The 20,460-nt window shown below is 39.4% G+C and overlaps 4 protein-coding genes across 7 annotated transcripts; 1 reads left to right on the top strand and 3 right to left on the bottom strand.

Moving 5' to 3' along the window:
- On the bottom strand, positions 1 to 2,979 carry LOC111498388 (phospho-2-dehydro-3-deoxyheptonate aldolase 2, chloroplastic-like). Its single transcript, XM_023149610.1, has 5 exons — positions 2,400 to 2,979; positions 1,569 to 1,846; positions 833 to 1,109; positions 454 to 699; positions 1 to 365 (listed from the first exon to the last, which is right to left on the bottom strand). Exons 1-5 carry the CDS (start codon positions 2,886 to 2,888, stop codon positions 81 to 83), a joined length of 1,575 nt encoding a protein of 524 aa, XP_023005378.1. The 5' UTR covers positions 2,889 to 2,979; the 3' UTR covers positions 1 to 80.
- An 8,476-nt stretch (positions 2,980 to 11,455) lies between these two features.
- On the bottom strand, positions 11,456 to 14,204 carry LOC111498530. Its single transcript, XM_023149822.1, has 2 exons — positions 13,862 to 14,204; positions 11,456 to 11,986 (listed from the first exon to the last, which is right to left on the bottom strand). The coding sequence occupies exons 1-2, from the start codon at positions 14,042 to 14,044 to the stop codon at positions 11,717 to 11,719; spliced, it is 453 nt and encodes a 150-aa protein (XP_023005590.1). The 5' UTR covers positions 14,045 to 14,204; the 3' UTR covers positions 11,456 to 11,716.
- A 115-nt stretch (positions 14,205 to 14,319) lies between these two features.
- On the top strand, positions 14,320 to 16,530 carry LOC111498491 (ABC transporter I family member 1). The gene is made up of 2 exons (XM_023149760.1): positions 14,320 to 14,558; positions 15,563 to 16,530. The coding sequence occupies exon 2, from the start codon at positions 15,663 to 15,665 to the stop codon at positions 16,350 to 16,352; it is 690 nt and encodes a 229-aa protein (XP_023005528.1). The 5' UTR covers positions 14,320 to 14,558; positions 15,563 to 15,662; the 3' UTR covers positions 16,353 to 16,530.
- Positions 14,831 to 20,018, bottom strand: LOC111498503. 4 transcript variants are annotated; one of them, XM_023149784.1, is made up of 7 exons: positions 19,826 to 20,018; positions 19,641 to 19,720; positions 19,453 to 19,545; positions 18,361 to 18,431; positions 18,205 to 18,267; positions 18,046 to 18,115; positions 14,831 to 15,032 (listed from the first exon to the last, which is right to left on the bottom strand). In XM_023149784.1, the coding sequence occupies exons 2-7, from the start codon at positions 19,702 to 19,704 to the stop codon at positions 15,028 to 15,030; spliced, it is 366 nt and encodes a 121-aa protein (XP_023005552.1). In that variant the 5' UTR covers positions 19,705 to 19,720; positions 19,826 to 20,018; the 3' UTR covers positions 14,831 to 15,027. The 4 variants fall into 4 exon arrangements, with proteins under 4 accessions (XP_023005552.1, XP_023005550.1, XP_023005551.1 ...); XM_023149782.1 differs by lacking the exon at positions 14,831 to 15,032 and adding an exon at positions 17,162 to 17,253; XM_023149783.1 differs by lacking the exon at positions 14,831 to 15,032 and adding an exon at positions 17,189 to 17,297.
- Positions 20,019 to 20,460: the final 442 nt, after the last annotated feature.

The raw sequence follows: 20,460 nt of genomic DNA, 5'->3' as shown, positions 1-20,460 counted from the left end.
AAAATTTATTACCTCAACAGAAAAGATATTTGGAGTTGCAAGTTGTTATTATAGAGCAAATAACGCATTATGGAAGATTCTTAAGCAACAGACCCATTTTCTACAAGCATCCCATTAGAGCCAGGCTTAGAATGCATCCTTTTCCTCCGCAACCTTTGGGATATTGCAAAGGCCAACTCCAGCGACTGCGAAGCATTCAGTCTCGGATCGCAGTGGGTATGGTACCGAGAATTCAGGTCGTCGAAAGTCACTTCCTTCGACCCTCCGACGCACTCTGTCACATTTTGTCCAGTCATTTCTAGATGAACTCCTCCAGGGTAGCTCCCTTCTTGTTCATGAACATCGAAGAAAGCTCTCAACTCGGCCTAAGTCAAATGAAAAGATAACATCAATATCTATCAAGATTTCCAGTGAGTATGCAATGTGGATTCTTGTTGGTAGACAGGCTTTTACCCTTATTGAATCAAATGAACGAGTCTTGAGACCACAAGGTGCCTTTATTGTGTTGCCGTGCATAGGATCACTAACCCATGTGACAATAAGCCCGGCTTGACGCACGGCTCTAATGAGATGAGGTAACTTGACTCGCATGTTATCGGCTCCCATTCGGGTGATTATCGTAAGACGTCCAGGTTTGTTGTGAGGATTCAAAATCTCACATAACTGAACAAGCTCTGCTGGATCCATCTTGTCACTTACCTACATAACAAAGCCACTGACTTGATCAAACACATTCTAGCGAAGTACCTCCCAGATTTTGAATTGATCAAGCACTTCGTATCTAGATGCAAACAGTGAATATATCCCAGTAATAACAGCTGTTGTTGGGTACCTTAATGCCGAGAGGATTCGACACGCCCCGCAGGAATTCAACATGTGCACCATCCAACTGTCGAGTCCTCTCACCTACCCAAAGCATGTGAGCAGAACAATCGTAATAGAGGCCTGTCGTTGAGTCCTCCCTCGTCAAGGCTTGCTCATATGGTAAGTGAAGGCACTCATGAGAGGTCCAGAAATCAATTGTGTTCATTATAGGATGGTCCATAGTGATTCCAGCAGCTGCCATGAATCCCAGCGCTTCATCAACTCTCTGAGCAAGTTCTTTATACCTGTAACCAATAGGTAAATCTTCATTTAGTTCATTATACCTGCACCCAATAAGATAATCTTCATCATAGGATAGTCCATGGTCTAGCTATTACACTAGGTGCTCATGGGACACCGATCACTAGACTCGGTTTTGTCTAACCCAAAGGCCAACTCTAGAAGATAGAAATATTGGAACGGAAGACATTAAGAAGCATCTCAAAATCTTGCAAGTGCTTATCACCAAGCCACTCCTCAGGGTCATTCAGTACATTAAGAGGCTAAAAGACCAACAAATTGGACACTCCTTTTGAAATAGGGAAAAAGCTTTTTCTTTCTCATTTTGAGAAGATGGAGAGGCTGAGTTCATAATGAAGAGCATAAATTTAGAACTTAAGGACGCAGCCGTACAACGTATAGTCTACAGGACTGATCTGTTCAAGGCAATTATTGAAGAGCATAAATTGTAAAATGACAGTGACCTGTCTCCTTGCTCACTGTGTTGAACGAAGTCGAGATTCCATTGAGAAACTCTCTGCATTGCAGCATATCCTCCAGTGGCAAATGCTCTAAGAAGATTCAACGTGCCTACAGATTGGAGATATGCTCTAATCAATCTCTGAGGATCCGGGGTTCGAGATTTCTCGTCGAAAGCATCTGCATTGATGTTATCTCCACGATAACTTGGGAGCTTTACACCATCTTTAACCTCAAACGAATCCGACCTGGGTTTAGCAAATTGTCCTGCCATTCTTCCTACCTGTGAACATAGTTGGTTGATCAAATTTATATCAAAGAAATTCCAAACTCAAACATTTCTCATCTTTGAAAGGATTTAATAGACGACAGACTGGTATACTCGGTTCTTGAATATGTGTTTGGTAGCAAATTTAGCATAAAACATGCTAATGTTGTTTTCAAAATCTTCACTTCCAGGGTTGCAGAATCTAAAGATAATCCAAATACAGCTTTTAGAAATTGATACACCAAATAACAATACCCAGAATTCATGAAATTCAATGAATCTGAAAACAATGGACTGATTGAATTTGGATAAGATAGTGAACAGATCTAGATGGAGTATTTGCAATATCTTCCCAATGTGAATATGAATTCAAAAAACGAGATACCAAGAAATGCAGGGTAGGTGTAACACAATCATGGACTGAGATCACATAATGCATATCACAATAAGTCATCAACAGTGAAATAAAATATGAATAAAATAATCAGAGATAATCCTATAAAATTCAAAGTTCCAGGCAATTGACCAGAAACCAAAAGGAAGAGACAAGAATCCAACAGAAATCAACCTTTATAATAGGCATTTGGGCGCCATACGTAAGAACCATACCCATCTGGAGCAAAACCCTGAAGGTATCCCTAATATTGTTCCCATTAAACTCCTTGAAGCTCTCAGCGCAATCCCCACCTTGAAGCAGAAACGCTTCGCCAACGGCGGCCTTCGCGAGGCTCTCTTCGAGCTTGCGAGCCTCGCCAGCGAAGACGATAGGCGGGAAGGACTCGAGAACGCGAAGAACGGACTCGAGCTCCTTAGGGTCGGGATATTCAGGGAGCTGAAGGGCCTTCTTGGATTTCCAAGAATCAGGCGCCCAATTGGAGGATCCAGAAGTGAAATGCGTGGAAGAAGAAAAGGAAACGGCGGAGGGAATGGTCCGGCAGAATTTGGCGGCGTTGGGGATGGGAAAATGAGGTTTGAAGAGGAAACATTTGGTGGTGGGAGTTGTACGGTCGGCGGAGGAAGTAAGAGGAGGGAGATTTGTGGAGGCGGAGATGATCATTTTTTTACCTTGTTTGTGAATCTCCAGTCGCCGGTAAACTCTGAAGTCGGTTTTGTTGCTGGCTGGATAATGGGCTCGCTTTACGTCTGTGTATCAAATTTGTTGGGGACCACCTCAATTTGCATGTATATATACATTTTTTTTTATTACTTTTTTTTAGTTTATTTATTATCTTTCTTCCTAAGTTTTTAAAATAATTAAACTGGCCAATCGTGTAATTATATTAATAAAAATATTTTGAAAAATTTCCTCTGTCTACCCCCCTTCGGGAAACAGTGAGAAGGCTGGCACATCATCCGGTGTCTAGGTTTGATACCATTTGTAACGGCACAGATCCACCGCTAGCAGATATTGTCATCTTTAGGCTTTCCCATATTGTCTTCTTTGGACTTTCCCTTTCGAGCCTCCCTCGTGTCTACCCCCCTTCGGGAAACAGTGAGAAGGCTGGCACATCATCTGGTGTCTAGGTTTGATACCATTTGTAACGGCACAGATCCACTGCTAGCAGATATTGTCGTCTTTAGGCTTTCCCATATTGTCTTCTTTGGACTTTCCCTTTCGAACCTCCCTCGTGTCTACCCCCCTTCGGGAAACAGTGAGAAGGTTGGCACATCATCCGGTGTCTAGGTTTGATACCATTTGTAATGGCCCAGATCCACCGCTAGCAGATATTGTTCTCTTTAGGCTTTCTCATATTGTCTTCTTTGGACTTTCCCTTTCGAGCCTCCCCTCAAGGCATTAAAACGCGTCTTCTAGGGACCATATTGTCTTCTTTGGACTTTCCCTTTCGAGCTTCCCTCGTGTCTACCCCCCTTCGGGAAACAGTGAGAAGGTTGGCACATCATCCGGTGTCTAGGTTTGATACCATTTGTAATGGCCCAGATTCACCGCTAGCAGATATTGTTCTCTTTAGGCTTTCCCATATTGTCTTCTTTGGACTTTCCCTTTCGAGCCTCCCCTCAAGGCATTAAAACGCGTTTGCTAGGGAAAGGTTTCCACAGCCTTATAAATGGTGGTTTGTTCTCCTCCCGACCAATGTGGGACATCATAATCCACCCCCCTTTGAGGCCAACGTTCTCGCTAGCACTCATTCCTTCCTCCAATTGATGTGGGAATCGATGTGGGACACATCATAATCCACCCGCCCCCCCTTTGTGGCCCAGCGTTCTTATTGGCACATCGCCTCGTGTCTACCCCCCTTTGGGGAACAACGAGAAGGTTGACACATTGTCTGGTGTTTGGTGTCTGGCTCTGATACCATTTGTAACAACTTAGACCACCACTAGTAGATATTGTCCTCTTTGGGCTTTCCCTTTCGGGTTTCCCCTCAAGACTTTAAAACGCGTCTGCTAAAGGAAGGTTTCCACACCCTTATAAAGAGTGTTTTGTTCTCCTCCCATCCAATGTGGGACATCAAAATCCACCCCCTTCGGGGCCCAACGTTCTCACTAGCACTCATTCCTTTCTCCAATCGATGTGGGACCACCACCAAATCCACCAATTTTGGGCCCAGCGTCCTTACTGGCACACAACCTCATGTTTACCCCCTCTTCGGGGAACAGTGAGAAGGCTGACACATCATCTAGTGTCTGGCTCTGATACCAACTGTAACGACCCTAAATTTTACCTATTTAATCCAAGGTCATTACTATACTTTAAATGAGGAATTTACCTTAAATGGGCTCTTATCATAAATGCGACATAAGTTATAAATGTCTTATACTAACTACTCTATGATTTATTATGTGATTATAATTCAACCTATAACTAACCTATACTAATGATGCAAACTGGAATTCAACCTAAACTAACCTATACTATGAATGCAAATAATATTCAACCTATACTAATCTATACTACGAAATGGAAAATAACTATCTTATGCATGTGCCACGATTCTGGGATGTGCAATGCCGCTGTCGATCACACATGGGTGCCTTACCTTTATCTGAAAAATATAGTAGCACGAGGCTTGAGTATTTCTAGAATACTCAGTAAGTGATCCCCTATCGGGGTTATGCAACAATCACATGCAAATGGGATGATGAGACCTATATTTCAATCTGTCTTCCTACGGTGCTGTCTTAAGGGGTAATTTGGATGTGTACCATATACTCTACACACAACCCAGATGTGCGAGTATGGGCTCACCAGTCAGTTCGCACACCGCTGGGCCACTTTCCTTGTTGAGTGAGCATACTTTGGGAGCTTCTTAGACCGGACACCCGTTAGAACTAGTAACCGACATGGCAGCGCTATGCAAAACGTAACGATCGTTGTCTTGCCATTGTATGTACTGTCCATACCCTCGTGATGGAGTAGGGGAATCCCCCCAATGCATGAGCACACATAATGCATGAGGTCCCCAATATTTCTACTTTTATCATTAATGAATATAACCCCGCTATCATCTTTCATGCTTAACATGTCATTTCTCATTTTTCAGTCTAAGTATCATACATAATCCTAACGGGGTTACATTTCATGCAATTTATCGTGATTTCATGTCATACATTACATGTTGTTTACATTCAGAATTATAGTACCATTCAGCCAGAATAATCAAGACACATCATAAACGTCATAAACATAGCACATCATATCAATTTAAACAGCATACATTCACATTTCACAAGCGTACTTAATCGAGTATAACAGGCTAGCATACAATTTAATGACACGTGTGAATCCATGGGCATGTGCCAACATACAACATACAACGCGTAACCTACGATGGGTGAGCCACTTACTTGATAGGCCTTAGCCAAAGTACTCCCTAAAATATAAACGTAAGCTCCTAGCTCCTCATATCCGTCCTACGCTTCAATTGGTGGTTGGTTCCTATTGGATCATTTGACACCTTCGTTAGTATTTCACAAACATAATTAATTTCCAACTTTGAATTTGTGAAATACGGCCTTAAAATGATATATTTTACCTTAAACAGGGTCGAAATCAAGTACGAGAGGGTCGGAACGTTACCAAACAGGTCGAAAGCAGGTTTCTTGAGTCGAATAAACCACCAGAGCCGAGAAGCCGTCGCTGAGCCAATCAAGCCGTTGGAGCCGAGGGGGTGTCGTGCTGCAGACGTGCCACATGGCACAACCAGAGAGCGATGCGTGTGCAGTGGTTTCGGGTCGAGGCGTGGGTCGTCGAGTCAAGCGCGCGGGCTGTCGGGCGGGTCGAACTCTAGACTTGGGTTCTGGTTGTGACGGGCTGCAAGGTTTTGGTTGCGGTGGGCTGGGCTGAACTTTACTATTGGGCCGCGGTTTGTTTCGGTGGGCTGAGAGGTTTTGGATCGCGGGTTGGAGATCGGGTCGGACTTCGTCTTCCTTGCTCGATTACCAGCAAATTTTTTTGGTGACACTCTCCCTCTCCTCGATCACGTTCCAACGTCTTTTTTCCTCCGTTTTTGAGTCTCCTCCTCCCCTAATCCCGTTTATGGTATTTGTTTGGTTTGTAAGGGCCTAACACTCTCGAATTTGAGAGGGTTCGGAAATCTGACGTTCTGTCTCCCTTACCTGATGGTGTACGACGTGTAAGCAACGTCGAAATCTATCCCTAGTGTGTGTAAAGGTCTCTATGATTATTTTCGTTACGTAAATTGGAGGTTTCGACGTTGATTTCGTAGGGTTTGTCTTTTCTGGAGCTTTGTCGATTTTCTCACTATTTTTCTTTCTTGTAGGTGTCTTGGAGGTGGCTGGAGGTCGGTTTGGTTTTTGTGGTGACCCCGATGTTGGGCCCGCTTTGTGGGTCGTGTGCAAAAGTTTTCGGTCCTACCGACGACCGCCAACTTTTTTTTTTGTTTTTTTATCTGATCCGTTACATTATCTACTCCTAAAAATAACTTTCATCCTGGAAAGTCTCGAACTCCTGGATCAATTTGGGATATTTTTCCTTTATTTCCTCCTCTTGTTCCCACGTTGCTTCTTCGATTTGGTGGTTTCACCACAATACTTTGACGAAATCTTTGTTTTTATTACGTAAGACTTTCACTTCTCGAGCTAGGATTTTAATCAGTTTCTCCTGATAACATAAGTCTTCTTCGATCTCGAGGGGTTTGTAGTCTATCACATGCGTAGGGTTTGTAATATATTTCCTCAAGATGAACACATGAAATACATCGTGTACGCTCGAGAGTGAAAGTGGTAAGGCCAGTTTGTATGCTACTGAACCTATTCTTTCTAGAATTTATAGTCCGATAAAGTGGGGGATTAGCTTACCTTTACGTCCAAATCTTAGAACACCTTTCATAGGAGCTACTTTTAGGAACACTGGTGTCCTAATACATTCATACAACTAAGAAAGACAATAATTTTAAAATAAACAAAACCAACTTCCTCATTTATTCAACTTGTTACACGATACATATATAGACAAAATAGCCACACATTAATAACTGCCAATAACTTCCCTTAACCGCTAATAATTTCCCTTAAGTGCTAATAACTTTCGTTAACTAATAACTTCACTTAACGCTAAACTTCCCTTAACTTACATAATTTGAAATACAAACCGTAAATACAAATGAATTATGGTTAATACAAGATTAAATAAACTAACAAATCATCCCCTTAATCTTGTATTTCGATCTTCACATTCTTATATTCTTCAAACCAATTCTTTCTCAAAGCTCCACAAATTTTTCTCGTCCTAATGGCTTCGTAAGTATATCAGCCAATTGATCCTCAGTTTTTACATGACCCACTCCAATCTCTCCTTTTTTACACATATTCACAAATGAAATAGAACCTCATGCCTATATGTTTGCTGCGATCATGATGAACTGGATTTTTCGCTAATGCTATAACAGACTTGTTATCGATATTTAAACGAACTGGATTTACTTCCTTCCCATGTAATTCCTTCAGTAAACGTCCTAACCATATTCCTTGACAAGCAGCTGACGTCGCCGCAATATACTCCGCTTCACAGGATGAAAGTGCCACCATCTTTTGTTTCTTTGAAGTCCATATAATTGGATTGCCATATAAGAAAAACAATGTCCCCGTAGTGCTCTTTCGATCATCTATATCTCCAGCAAGATCACTATCACTATATCCGATTAAGCAATTTTCTACTTGCTTTGCCTTCACATAATGACATCCAATATCAATAGTTCCTTTCACGCACCTGAGTATCTGCTTTACAGTTGCCATATGAACCATAGTCGGAGCTTCCATAGAACGACTCATAACTCCGACAAAATATGATAAGTCAGGTCGTGTTTTCACTAAATAACGAAGACTTCCGATAATACTCTTATAAAGAGTGGAATCAACAGATGGACAATTACTCACTTTGCTTAGCTTTGTTTTCTGCTCCGGAACATGACACGGATTACAATCCATCATTCCAAGTTTTACCAAAAGCTTTGCCGCATAACTCGAATGAGATAACCTGATTCCATCAACATCTTGTTTAACTTATAATCCCAAATAATAGGACAACAATCCTAAATCACTCATTTCAAACAAATTCTTCATTTGTTTCTTGAAGCTCAAAATATCATCCTTGCTTGACTCAATAATTAAATCATCAACATAAACTCCAACCATCTGAATTTTATTTTCTTTCCAACGTGTATACACAGCATGCTCTAAAGGACACTTTTGAAATCCAAGAGACTAAGTAATTATCCAGTTTTGCATTCCAGGCACGAGGTGCTTGACATAAGCCATACAATGCTTTCCTTTATGACCTTCCACAGCAAATCCTTCTGGTAGTTCTACATAAACCTCTTCCTTCAACTCACCATTAAGAAACGCAGACTTGACATCCATATGATGAATCTCCCAACTCTTCTGCTCTGCTATAGCAATCAAGACTCACACTGTTTCAAGCCTTGCAACAGGTGCAAATACCTTATCAAACTCCGTTCCATATTTCTGGGCAAAACCCTTTGCGACTAAACGGGCTTTATACCTCACGATCTCCCCATCCGAATTTCTCTTCAACTTATATACCCATTTCAACCCGATTGCTTGATGTCCTTTTGGTAGTTTTGCGAACTCCCACGTGCCATTTTTTCAATAACAAACAACTCTTCTAGCATTGCTTGCTGCAATTTCTCATTTTCTCTTGCTTCCATATATGAATTTGGCTCCTCAAGTGAAAGAAAACACATCCCAGCTTCTTCATTCTACTCAATAGAACTAGAGTAAATTTCTCTTAACGATCGAAATTTTTCTGGTGATAAATCATTTGCTGGTGATGAATCGTCTTCCAATAGAGTCCCTGATGATTCTCCCCGCTCTTCTAAAATGTCCTCGTCATTCACATAGACCTGTGGACCATAATGAACCGCGAATTTATCACCTTCCTTCTTATTTTCTTCCAATTGTTGCACATCCCATTTATATTCTTCTTCTTCTAGAAATTTGACGTCTTGGCTGATATGAAGTCTTTTCGCTTTAGGATCATACAAACGATAAGCTTTTGAACCTGCTTCATATCCCAAAAGATCATTGACACACTTCGGTCTTGTAATTTGGTTAAATTTGGTGTTGTATTTCTTGCATACGCCAGACTTCTAAACACTCTAAAATGCTCTACATTAGGCTTTCTTCCTCTCCACTTCTCTTAAGGAGTTGCTTCAATTACACTCTTCGTTGGGGATCTATTAAGGATGTAGACAGCTGTCTTCACCGCTTCTGTCCAGAAATACATCGACAAATTTTTGCACTTCAACATGCTTCGCACCATTGCAATAACAGTTTGGTTTCGTCGTTCAACCACACCATTTTGTTGCGGAGAATAGGGTGCTGTTAGATATCTTTTAATTCCACTGCTCTCACAATATTCTTTGAACTCAATACTTGTAAATTCTCCACCTCTATCAGTTCTAAGCGCTTGCAATTTCTTTCTGGATTCAGTTTCAATTTTATTTTTTACACGTTTGAGTCCCAAGAATGCATTAGATTTATTTTTAAGCAATTCAATCCACATATATCTACTAAAATCATCTACCAACAACAAAAAGAATTTATTACCTCCATGAGTTGTTGGAGTAATTGGACCACACAAATCACCATGCACCAATTGTAGAACACTAACGGCTCGAAAATTCGCTTGTTGTGGGAATTGTGTTCTTCATTGTTTAGTGCTTATATAACGTCTCTTTCTAAAATCTCTCTTTCTAAAATCTCTATCTGCCCTCGTTTTCTAAAAACCTTCTTTTAAAACCGAGGCTAGAGGCTCGATCATACGTTGCTTGGCCGTTGGCAACGCAAGAACAAATTGACTTAGCTCACTTGTCGTTGGAAAGTGAGTGCCGCACAATCGCTAGTCCGCTGCCTTCAAAAGTGCAATTGTGTCAAGTGGTATCGGTCGAATGAAGCCTTTATCTAATAGGTCTTGTAGTTGTGATTTAAGTTCTTTTTAGTTCTACTGGGGCCATGTTGTATGAGGCTTTAGAGATGGGTCCTATTCCTGGTTCCAATTCTATTCCAAAGTCTACCGCTTGCGATGGAGGGATTCCCGAGAGGTCCTCCGGAAAGACATCTGTGAATTTGTTTACTATGGGTACTGTATCTATTGTTTTCTCCTTTCCTTTTGTATTTACTGCACATGCTAGAATCGCCCACCCCCCTTGTTGTACCATGTGTCTGGCTTTCATGATCGATATTATTTTTGGGTGGTGCCTGTGAAGGTTCCTTTAAATTTAAAGGTAAGTCCATTTGGAGATGTGAATACCACTTCTTTCTTATGACAGTCTAGCAAAGTTTTTGGCTAGCCAGTTCATTCCTAGTATGACGTCAAAATCCATCATATCTACTACTTTTAGGTCTACGTGGATGGTTCGTCCAACTATTACCACTTGTATGTCTTTTACTCTATTATTCGTGACTAGGTCTACCTCTGCTGGGTATCGACCGACAATACATGCATTAAGGGTTCTACTACGAACCCTGCTTGACTAACAAATGGCAAAGAAACAAACGAATGGGTAGAACCTGAATCAAACAACGTCAATGCGAAGTGTCATAGTATAGAAAGCGTACCTATCACCATGGTGCTAGATGTTCCCATCTCTTTACTGGTCGTTGCATATGCCCTGATTTGTGCGCGGGTTATATGTGTTGTCCCACATTGATTGAGAAGGAGAACAAAACACTCTTTATAAGGGTGTGAAAACTTTCCTCTAGCAGATGCGTTTTAAAGCCTTTAGGGGAAGCTCGAAAGGGAAAGCCCAAAGAGGACAATATCTGCTAGCGGTGGATCTGGGTTGTTACACTCAACTTTAAATAACATATATGGGAGGTCTCAAACTAAAGAGAGAAAACACTTTTAATGTCGAGAATCAATAAGACAGAAAAGTTATCACTCTTGGAAAAGTGTAGAAAATGGGACTCCCGTAGAGAAATGGAACCTATTATGGAACATATAGTCTACATCTTAAAAAGAAAAGAACTTATTTATACGAAAGTTCTACTTCGAGCACACACAACGAAATTTATATAAATTGAACTTTATTTTCGTCACCCTCACAGCAATATTACACACCACGGAACTATATTTGAATTGATATTACTTAAAATAAAATTGTTGTTAATGCATGTATTACCTTTAAGTTTTAAAAGATGAGATATTCATTACATAAACTTTTCATCTAGAGGTTCGAACCCAAGACCTGACATCTCAACAAAAACATCCCCCAAACAGGCAAAAGGCACTTATGGATCTTTGTTTCAGAGAATCAGATGATATGGACAAACTAAAGAAACCACCCATCTCTTTATTTGTCTGCCTACAATATCACAAGAATGGTACCAGAGGTCCCTTCACTAAGTTCATACCTGCGCTATCATAATAGAGACAACCAAAATTCACTCTTCTCTCCTCTCTCCTTCTTGCTCCACGTCGTCATCGTCGTCATCGTCGTCTTCTTCATCTGCGTCGTCATCACCAATCATGCTAAATCGAGGAAATTTGTTAAGTTCATTCTTTCCATCGTCTTCGCTAAGGAATTCCAGGCCATATTTTGTGTCACGATGCTTCACTAAAAGCCAACGCAACAACCGATCTTCCTTGTTCAGGTAATGTAACTCTTTGTTCATGTTCGGAGTGGCCATCATCGTCATCTGCATAAGTTGCCCCTTTACCATACAAGAAAGAATAACAATGTCATTGATTGATTCAGACATCCACTACAAATAAATAGATCAAATTTTTTTCGTCGATCCCACAAAAGCGTCACGAAACTTGACAATACATCAGATGAACACAAGCTCCAGTTAGAACTCCTAAGATATTGTGTTCATGACACACAACAGAGTTTGGGTATCGACTTCGACTTTTGGTAGTTCCAACTGAGTCATATTCAGCTAGTTGGGTCTAATAGCCATCAAGTTATATACAAGGATCATAGGGTCAGGAGTCAATATTCAGGGGATGATTAACATTTAAATCATGCAGGTTTGTAAGCATGTTTTTTGACCCATATCATAGCATAATTACGACCGCTTAAGAGTAGACCAATTAACCTAGTCTGAGTAATCTTCTCAAGCATTCCAACCTTCTTCTTTTCTATTGTTGAGGTCCCCAATAAGGTGGCTAGATGACTGAAGCTACGATATCAGAAGCTTCATTTGAGGTGACGACAATCATGAAGGAAGAACTCACTACATAGATGGGAGGTTTGTGGTTCTGAGTTTAAGCTATGGAAACCATCTACTTATAATATAATATCCTACGAGTTATCTTGGCAACTAGATGTAGTAACGTCGGACGACCCATTCATATTAAGAGAATAGATAATGATTCCCTTGAATTATGAACAATTTATAAGAAATATGTGTAGTAAGTAATAACTAAGAGGACTTATTAGGGTCACTGCTCTATTGGAAAGCATCAGATAGAGTTAACATACAAAAGCCTGAAACTGAAGAAACTCACCTACTTCTTCATAATAAAAGAAATCTCAAAATCACGACATTTCTTTCATTCCAATATCAAAAGCCAAAAGCTATTATCTAGTTTTATAACGATTTGGTCTTTAGTTTTCTATTTTTGAAATTTATGCTTGCTTTCTAGTAATTTCTTACGGAATTCTTCATAAAAATCCATTTTTTTATTAAAAAAAAAACGTTCTTTTTAGCTCACAAATCTTGTAACAGCCCAAGCTAGCTAGCAGATATTGTCCTTTTTGGACTTTCCCCTTCGGGCTTCCCCCTCAAGGTTCTTAAAACGCATCTGCTAGGGAGAAGTTTCTACACCCTTATAAAGAATGTTTCGTTCTCCCCTCCAACCGATGTGAGAATTCACAAACCACCACCCTTCAGGTCCAACGTCCTCGCTGACACTCGTTCCCTTCTTCAATCGATGTGGGACCCCACCCCAATCCACCCCCTTCGGGGCCTAGCATCGTTGCTAGCACACCACCTCGTGTCCACCCCCCTTCAGGGCTTAGCCTCCTCGTTGGTACATTGCCCGATATCAGACTTTCATACTATTTGTAACGGCCCTAGCCCACTAATAACAAATATTGTCCTCTTTGGGCTTTCCCTTTTGGACTTCCCCTAACAATTTCTATAACGCGTCGGCTATGAAGAGGTTTCCACACTCTTGTAAAAAATGTTTTGTTCTCCTCTAACCGATGTGGAATCTCACACAACTAAGCTTGAATTTTGAACATATTGATAGAGATTAGATAACAAAACCAAAACAAAATTCATGAATTAAAGCAGTGTTTATAGGCTTAATTTATGAGAGTAAACTGGTTCTACATCATTAACCATGAGCAAATACAGCCACCATTTCAATGATTTGCAGTTCTTAAGTACAAAGGTTTACTGGGAACTTCAACTAAATTAACCATAGCCACTTAGAATACGCGAACAAGCTAATTAAAGGTATCCAATGCTCAGTTAACACAGTGTTCATGAGATTTACAGAAACCATCCAGCTAACAAGAACAACAAACGGAGTATGATAAAAGCTTCAACAAGAAAACAACAGAAATCAAAGATCACCTGAAAATATCTTCCATCAAGCTTCTTAATGCCATAACCCAATTGAACAACTCCAAACGACTTAACGTCAGTGACAACCCCATTTCTTCTGAACACATGCTTGCCCACTCTAGCAACCAAATCCAACAATGCCTCCTTCCTCACATGGGGTTTCATCAAAAGCATACAATCGTAAAGAGGCATCTTGATTGATAGCACCAAATCTCCTCTTTCGAACTGTTACAGATTTTAGCCGATTGCCGAGAGAAATGACGGTCGGCGCCGACGCCGCTGCGGATTTTAGGCGATGCTTTCGAAAAATGGGAAGAGAAGGCGAGGGCAAAAGAAATTTCCTTTGTTTGATCTTTGTTGTATAAAATGGGCTGGGCCGGTTTGGTGGGCCTTTCGAGACCAATCTTCTGTTCTTTTTCTCCGCTTTCTCCCTCTCCCATCTTTTCTGCAGCTGCATACGCTGTTCTAATTTCTTTCCTCTCTCTTATATCCCTCTCCGCCGCCGCTGCCGCCGCCGTCGGTCTCCAGTTGCGGATCGCTGGATGCACTCATCGCCATTTCTCTGTTGAGACCAACCTCACTTGGGATTTCTCAATTGTTTTCCAGTTAATCAGCTTCAATACTGTTTCAAAATTCGTTTGAAGAATTTGGAATCCATTTATCGTGAAATTGCTTCAAGGTTATGTGAGAGAAGAACTTCGTTGAGGTAATCTTTGCATCTCCTTCGTCATTTTGAAGATGATTTAATACATCTATCTGTATTACTCTGGATAATTGGGATTGTTAGAAAGGATCAATGATGCAGAATTGTTGGTTTGCTTTCCTTTTCCGTTGCACTCATGCATATGATTTGTATAATTTTGGTTAAATAGCTAGTTTGGTCTCTCAAATTTCTTATTTATTTCTAATTGATCCTAACTTTTAGATCGGATCTTATAGTTCATCGAGCATTTAGTTTTATATCAAATAGTTATCTCAGGTTTGAAGGTGTCAAATAAGTTTATGAACTGTCTCATAATTTTAGATTTAATATCTTTTTAGTACATAACTGGAAAATTTTCAAGGCAATCCATTGAAGCCAAATCTTGTATCCACCATTTGAAATCATCTATTCTATGTGTTCATTCATTTTCCCTGTTGGCTCTACATCTTTGGCATCGCCCATCTGCATATATTCACCCTGCAGTGAGTTGGATAATATCTTTAATAGCTTCTCAACAGGGAAAAACAAAATCTTAATTTTGTTTCCTAGTTTTGCATTCTATAAAAGTTTCCACCAATATTCGAGCTTTTGCTATACAGAAAAATTGTTTGATCTTGACTCGGGCGTCCTGAATGATGTATTTTAGGGTGTTTGATTGTTCGTTGCTTGCTGAGAAAGGCTGATTGTTTTGCTGGACTGTTTAATGTATGGCAATTTATTGATTTGGAGCTATTTGGATCGATTTTTCAAGTGCTTAAAAAGAGGTTTAAGCGTTTAAAAATACTTGTAAGCACTTAAAAAGTCATTACAAACATGTTTGGACCCTTCTAGGATCGTTATTTTACTTCTTAAAGAACTATTTTATTGTTTATGTAGTGCGGTTACGTCTTGCTTTTGGAAGATTTGGATCAAGAGAAATCAAAGGATCTTCTAATCTATTTTGCTTCTTAAAGAACTATTTCATTTGTACTTAATGCGGTTATGTCTTGCTTTCTTTTCTACCACAGGAAGTGTTGGCGTGTGTAGTTTCTTATGAGACTGAGCACAGTTTGGAGAATTCTAGTGTTTTGCAGTGAATAGTAATAGTAGTTTTGCATTTATCATCCAATGTCTCTCAGGAAGCCACCACTTCCTCGCCTTCTACTCAACCAGGTCTCTTGCATGCGGAATGCCCAACAAATCCTTAGAAATGTTAGCGTCTCGATCCATGATGGCAGTGCGCTCGTGTTAACCGGGACCAATGGTTCAGGTAAAACAACATTCCTACGAATGTTAGCTGGATTCTCTCGGCCTTCTGCAGGTGAGATCCTATGGAATGGCCATGACATTACAGAATCAGGAGTGTTCCATCAATACAAGCTTCAGCTGAATTGGCTCTCACTAAAAGATGCCATTAAAGAGAACTTCACCGTCATCGACAACGTTCAATGGTTTGAGGTGCTCGAGGGGAAGCACGGAAAGTCATTGCCTTCCCTCCAATTGATGGGGCTTGGAAAATTGGCAAAAGAGAAGGCGAGAATGCTATCGATGGGGCAACGGAAACGACTTCAGCTAGCAAGATTGTTGGCCCTTGACAGACCAATTTGGCTGCTTGATGAGCCTTCAGTTGCATTAGATGATGATGGGGTGAAGCTGCTGGAATACATCATTGCAGAGCATAGAAAGAAAGGTGGAATTGTTATTGTAGCGACACATATTCCAATAAAGATTGAAGATGCCATGATCTTGAGGCTTCCACCGCGGTTCCCACGGAGAATGACATTGGTTGATATGCTTGATCGGGCTGACATATCATAGCTACAAACTCAGAAAGGTGAACTTTTTGCCATTTGGGAAGATCTGAATCTTCGTATTTATACATTTTTGTAGATTCATTTATAAGTTTATTAGGAAGATCTACACGGGAATCACGATTTTGACCTCAATCATTTCTTATTACTATTCGAATACAATAAGCCTTCAACTTTATCATCTATCATAACGACTTGACATTCAATTAAGTTTTTGCAAGGGTTGAGTCATCTTATAACTTCCCTGCTACGATGAGATTTTCCCAATTCATGATTAGGAAATTGTCAACGGTCTAGTGAAACTGGAATTAACTTATTAACACTATTTCACTCTATTGAAGGTTTATGACATTTCATTTGATATTTCTAGTAGAAAATTAAAATTTGGCATATAATACTTTTTTCTATTTAGGATTAAATAAAATATTATTTTGTTTCTCTTCAAGGAGTAGCCTATACTTGCACACATATAATCTTTGAACATATTTATCCTCTCTAAGAGTTGTTTGCATGCTTAAGAGTCTCGAAATATGTCTAAGTTTTGTCTTAAATCACGATTCACACAAGCATAGACTTATAATATTGACATTCATGTTCATAAGATTATAGTAGCATGTAATTCCCAAAACTATATGCATGCAATGCTATATGTTTGATGTATTATATACCCACAACGTAACCTAGGAGTACTTAAAATGCCACAAAGATTGTCAAAGTCTATAGTTTTTAGATACTAATAATAAATGTGATACATAGACTCATCAAGTTACATTATTTTAAAAACTGACATTCAACAAATCCCTAAAGGAAAGGATTGATTTTTGTAAAAAACTAAGTATAGTTCTTTCTCTTGACATAATTACTGCATCTAATGTTCAACATCCAAGACCACAACGCTATTATGAGGCCTACAAAGTGCAAGAATCCTATGCACTGAAAATTTGAACGATTTCTGCAGATAAACAATTTACAATGAAAAAAACTTGTCTTAATAAGAAGAATCCTATGCATAATCTCTAGCAAAAACCAGTGAATTTATCCTTAGAAAGCATGACAACATATGAGAACTGGTGAAAGAAAGAAGAGGGGCCAAATAGAACAAAAAATATCTTAATTTGGCTATTTCTGAAGTATTGACGTTCGACATCATGTATACAAACCAACATTGGTAATCTCATCAAGAATAATTCCAACTTAACTATATTTCAGTTCCTATAAGAGAAATGCATAAAGACAGCGCCTTCCCTTCCAAGAAAGCACATGAACTAAACTAAGAAAGAAATAGCTTGAGCAAAATCGCTTCCTACCCAAAAGCTTAAAGGACTAGGCAGGCAAATCAACCTTGAAGATTTTGTCAGTGCAAGCATCAGAAACTTCATATACTTTCAAACATAGCGACACATCCATTTTATCGAATCAGATGCGATCAAAAGATGGCTCTTAAGAAAGCTCTAGAATCTTTGGTCGCTTATTTGATTTACCTTTTTCTCTGCTTTCACTTCTACAATTGGCTCTTCTAGACTTCGATCTTTTGAGTTTAACTGACAATCGATTCCCACGGTCAGTATTCTGAGTGTCACTCTTTTCATTGTCATTGTCATTGTTGTCACTTGTAATGCTATCATCACTACTCTCTTCAGACTCTGATTCACTACTACTACTACTACTACTACAATTCAATGGAATCACAGGCTGATTACCAATTATTGCAGATTCAGCAGCAGCCACAGCTTCAGGAGTATGAAGATCAGCAATGCCCAACATCAGATCCTGTTTAAATCAAATTAAGACATTATGAACAATGAAAAACCAAGCTCCCACATCCACAGCCACGTACATTACAAGGAAGAGTGACTTACCAATTCAATGACTTCTGATTCATTACCATTAAGGGCTTCGATATCATATTTTTCAGCATCGTCCTATGACAATTAACAAGAATGTATAGGTCAAGAACTATGAAAGTTGTTTGTGTTCAGATTCAAATTTAGGTGGTAATTGGTCAACATGCAAACCTTTGCATCCAATTGCAGCTTTTTATTAGCTTCTGATAATACTCCTAAGAAGTCTTTGACTCTTCCCAATACTGCAACAAGTGAAGGAAGTGAGCGATGTTTGCAACTCCAAAGGAACAAGCACTGTAACATATTCAAATATAATGCAGACATGTTCTATTGTTCTAAATGTAGTAGTCAGGAAGTAATTTGTCTACTTCAAATGACATAAAAGGGGGAGGTAAGTTTCCAGCTAAAGTGCATGGTGTTAAATTGTTAGAAACAGTGCTACAAACAGTCTCTACATTTCATCTCATAATAATGCTATAAGTTAGAAATATTTAGTAACAATGCTACAATGTTACATAGTCAGTAATTCTCCAACCACTCTATGTTACATCCAACTACATTATACTGCTACATTGCAATAACGTGCAAATCAAAATCCATCTCGTCAATTGTATATGAGCACACAAAACACAACTCGCAAAAGCTAACATTTTTTCAACTGGAAAAACCAATACATTTCCCAGCCTACAAGACAACCAAGATTGGGTACCAACTAGTGAGTATTTCCTATCCATCCATCAGGCATAGATGTCCATCCATAGATCTTGCAACAAGCACAGTTCTTATTTGACAATAAAATTCATTATCATCCTTTGGGAAGAGGATCCTTGGTAAAAAAAATTGTGCTCTAGACTAACCAAATCTTTCATAAACTTTACAATCCAGACGAAATTTAACACAAACTAGGGAAGACTGTTGACACAATGATTTAATGGGTGGATGCTAAATTTCCAGGACACCTTTTTTCTTGACAGAGAACAACATATCCATGTCTGCATTTAGCCTGCTAAAAGTCAATGCACTAAAAATGCTAAGCTCGTGTCCAAGTTTCAAACGGTTAGGAATAATGACTCTCCACAATGGTATGATATTGTCCACTTTGAGCATAAGCTCTCATAGCTTTGCTTTCGGACCTCCCCAAAAGGCCTTATATCAATGGAAATGTATTCCTTACCTATAAACTCATGATCATTCCCTAAATTAGCCAATGTGACTCCCTCCCAACCATCTTCAACATAAACAACTGAATTTAAAAGTATGTACCTTGGCTTTTTGGAGCTGGTTCTGTAATGGGTTTTTCATTCCGACAGGGTTCCTTGGACGTTGAGTTCTTTTTACAAACTAGCAGTGAGGATTCTGATTTAAGGAAAAAAATAATTAATAAACAAATAGTCTTACTAATACCTATCATTCAATATATGCTAAAACGAAGAAATCAACAATAAAATTACCTAAAGACGAAGAGGGCAAATCTTTCCGCTCCAAACACAAAAGATCCTTGCTAGCATGCCGCATCTTTCGCGTCTTCTATCTGCAAAGAAAAAGTTCTCCGTATGAATTCAGAAGAAATCGAAAAACAGCGAGAGAGGGAAAAAAAGAAATTGAGAGATTGAAAGGCAGAGAGAGTCAGATGAACCTGCGTTTTGTGCGAGAAAGAGATAGCTACAGAGCAAACAGCAAAGGGCGGACAGTCACCACTAGCGGCGGCTGGCAGCTCTTCCCGGCGACTGTGAGGAAAACTGAGGAGGCGTCGCCGATAAACTGCTATGCCGACCGACGATAGGCTTAAGTAGAGCCGAGAAATTGGGTTGGGAGACTAAACTGATTTGAACGCAAGGGCTTGGGAGATAGTAAATAAATAAGGCAAATGCGGCAAGCCTTTTAGGATAGTGAAAAGACAATCTTGCCCTTTTAAATAAGAAAACCCTAATTCACTCGATCAAAACATAGCCCAACCTTCTTATTATCGACTAAATTATATATAAAAAAAATATATACATCTAAACTTTATTTTTTAAACATTATAAAAAATACCTCTAATTTTTCTTTTAAATTCGAGAGTTTTGGTTCCAATATTTTAAATGTTGTTCTTCGAGAAAATTCACACAAATTTTGTGAAGGAAACTGGAGTTGAATTAGATTGAAAATTGGAGTTTTTACGAATTTCAAGAAAGTATAAGTTATGTATTTTATACCGACTTTGGAATTGGTTCTTCTTGTACTTGATTATAAATTACAAGAAAAATATATTTGTAAAGATGAATTAAAGCT

The sequence above is a fragment of the Cucurbita maxima genome, unplaced genomic scaffold (genome assembly GCF_002738345.1).
Source record: "Cucurbita maxima cultivar Rimu unplaced genomic scaffold, Cmax_1.0 Cma_Scf00025, whole genome shotgun sequence".
Classification (NCBI taxonomy): Eukaryota; Viridiplantae; Streptophyta; class Magnoliopsida; order Cucurbitales; family Cucurbitaceae; genus Cucurbita; species Cucurbita maxima.
This window is presented reverse-complemented; position numbering and strand designations above follow the sequence as displayed.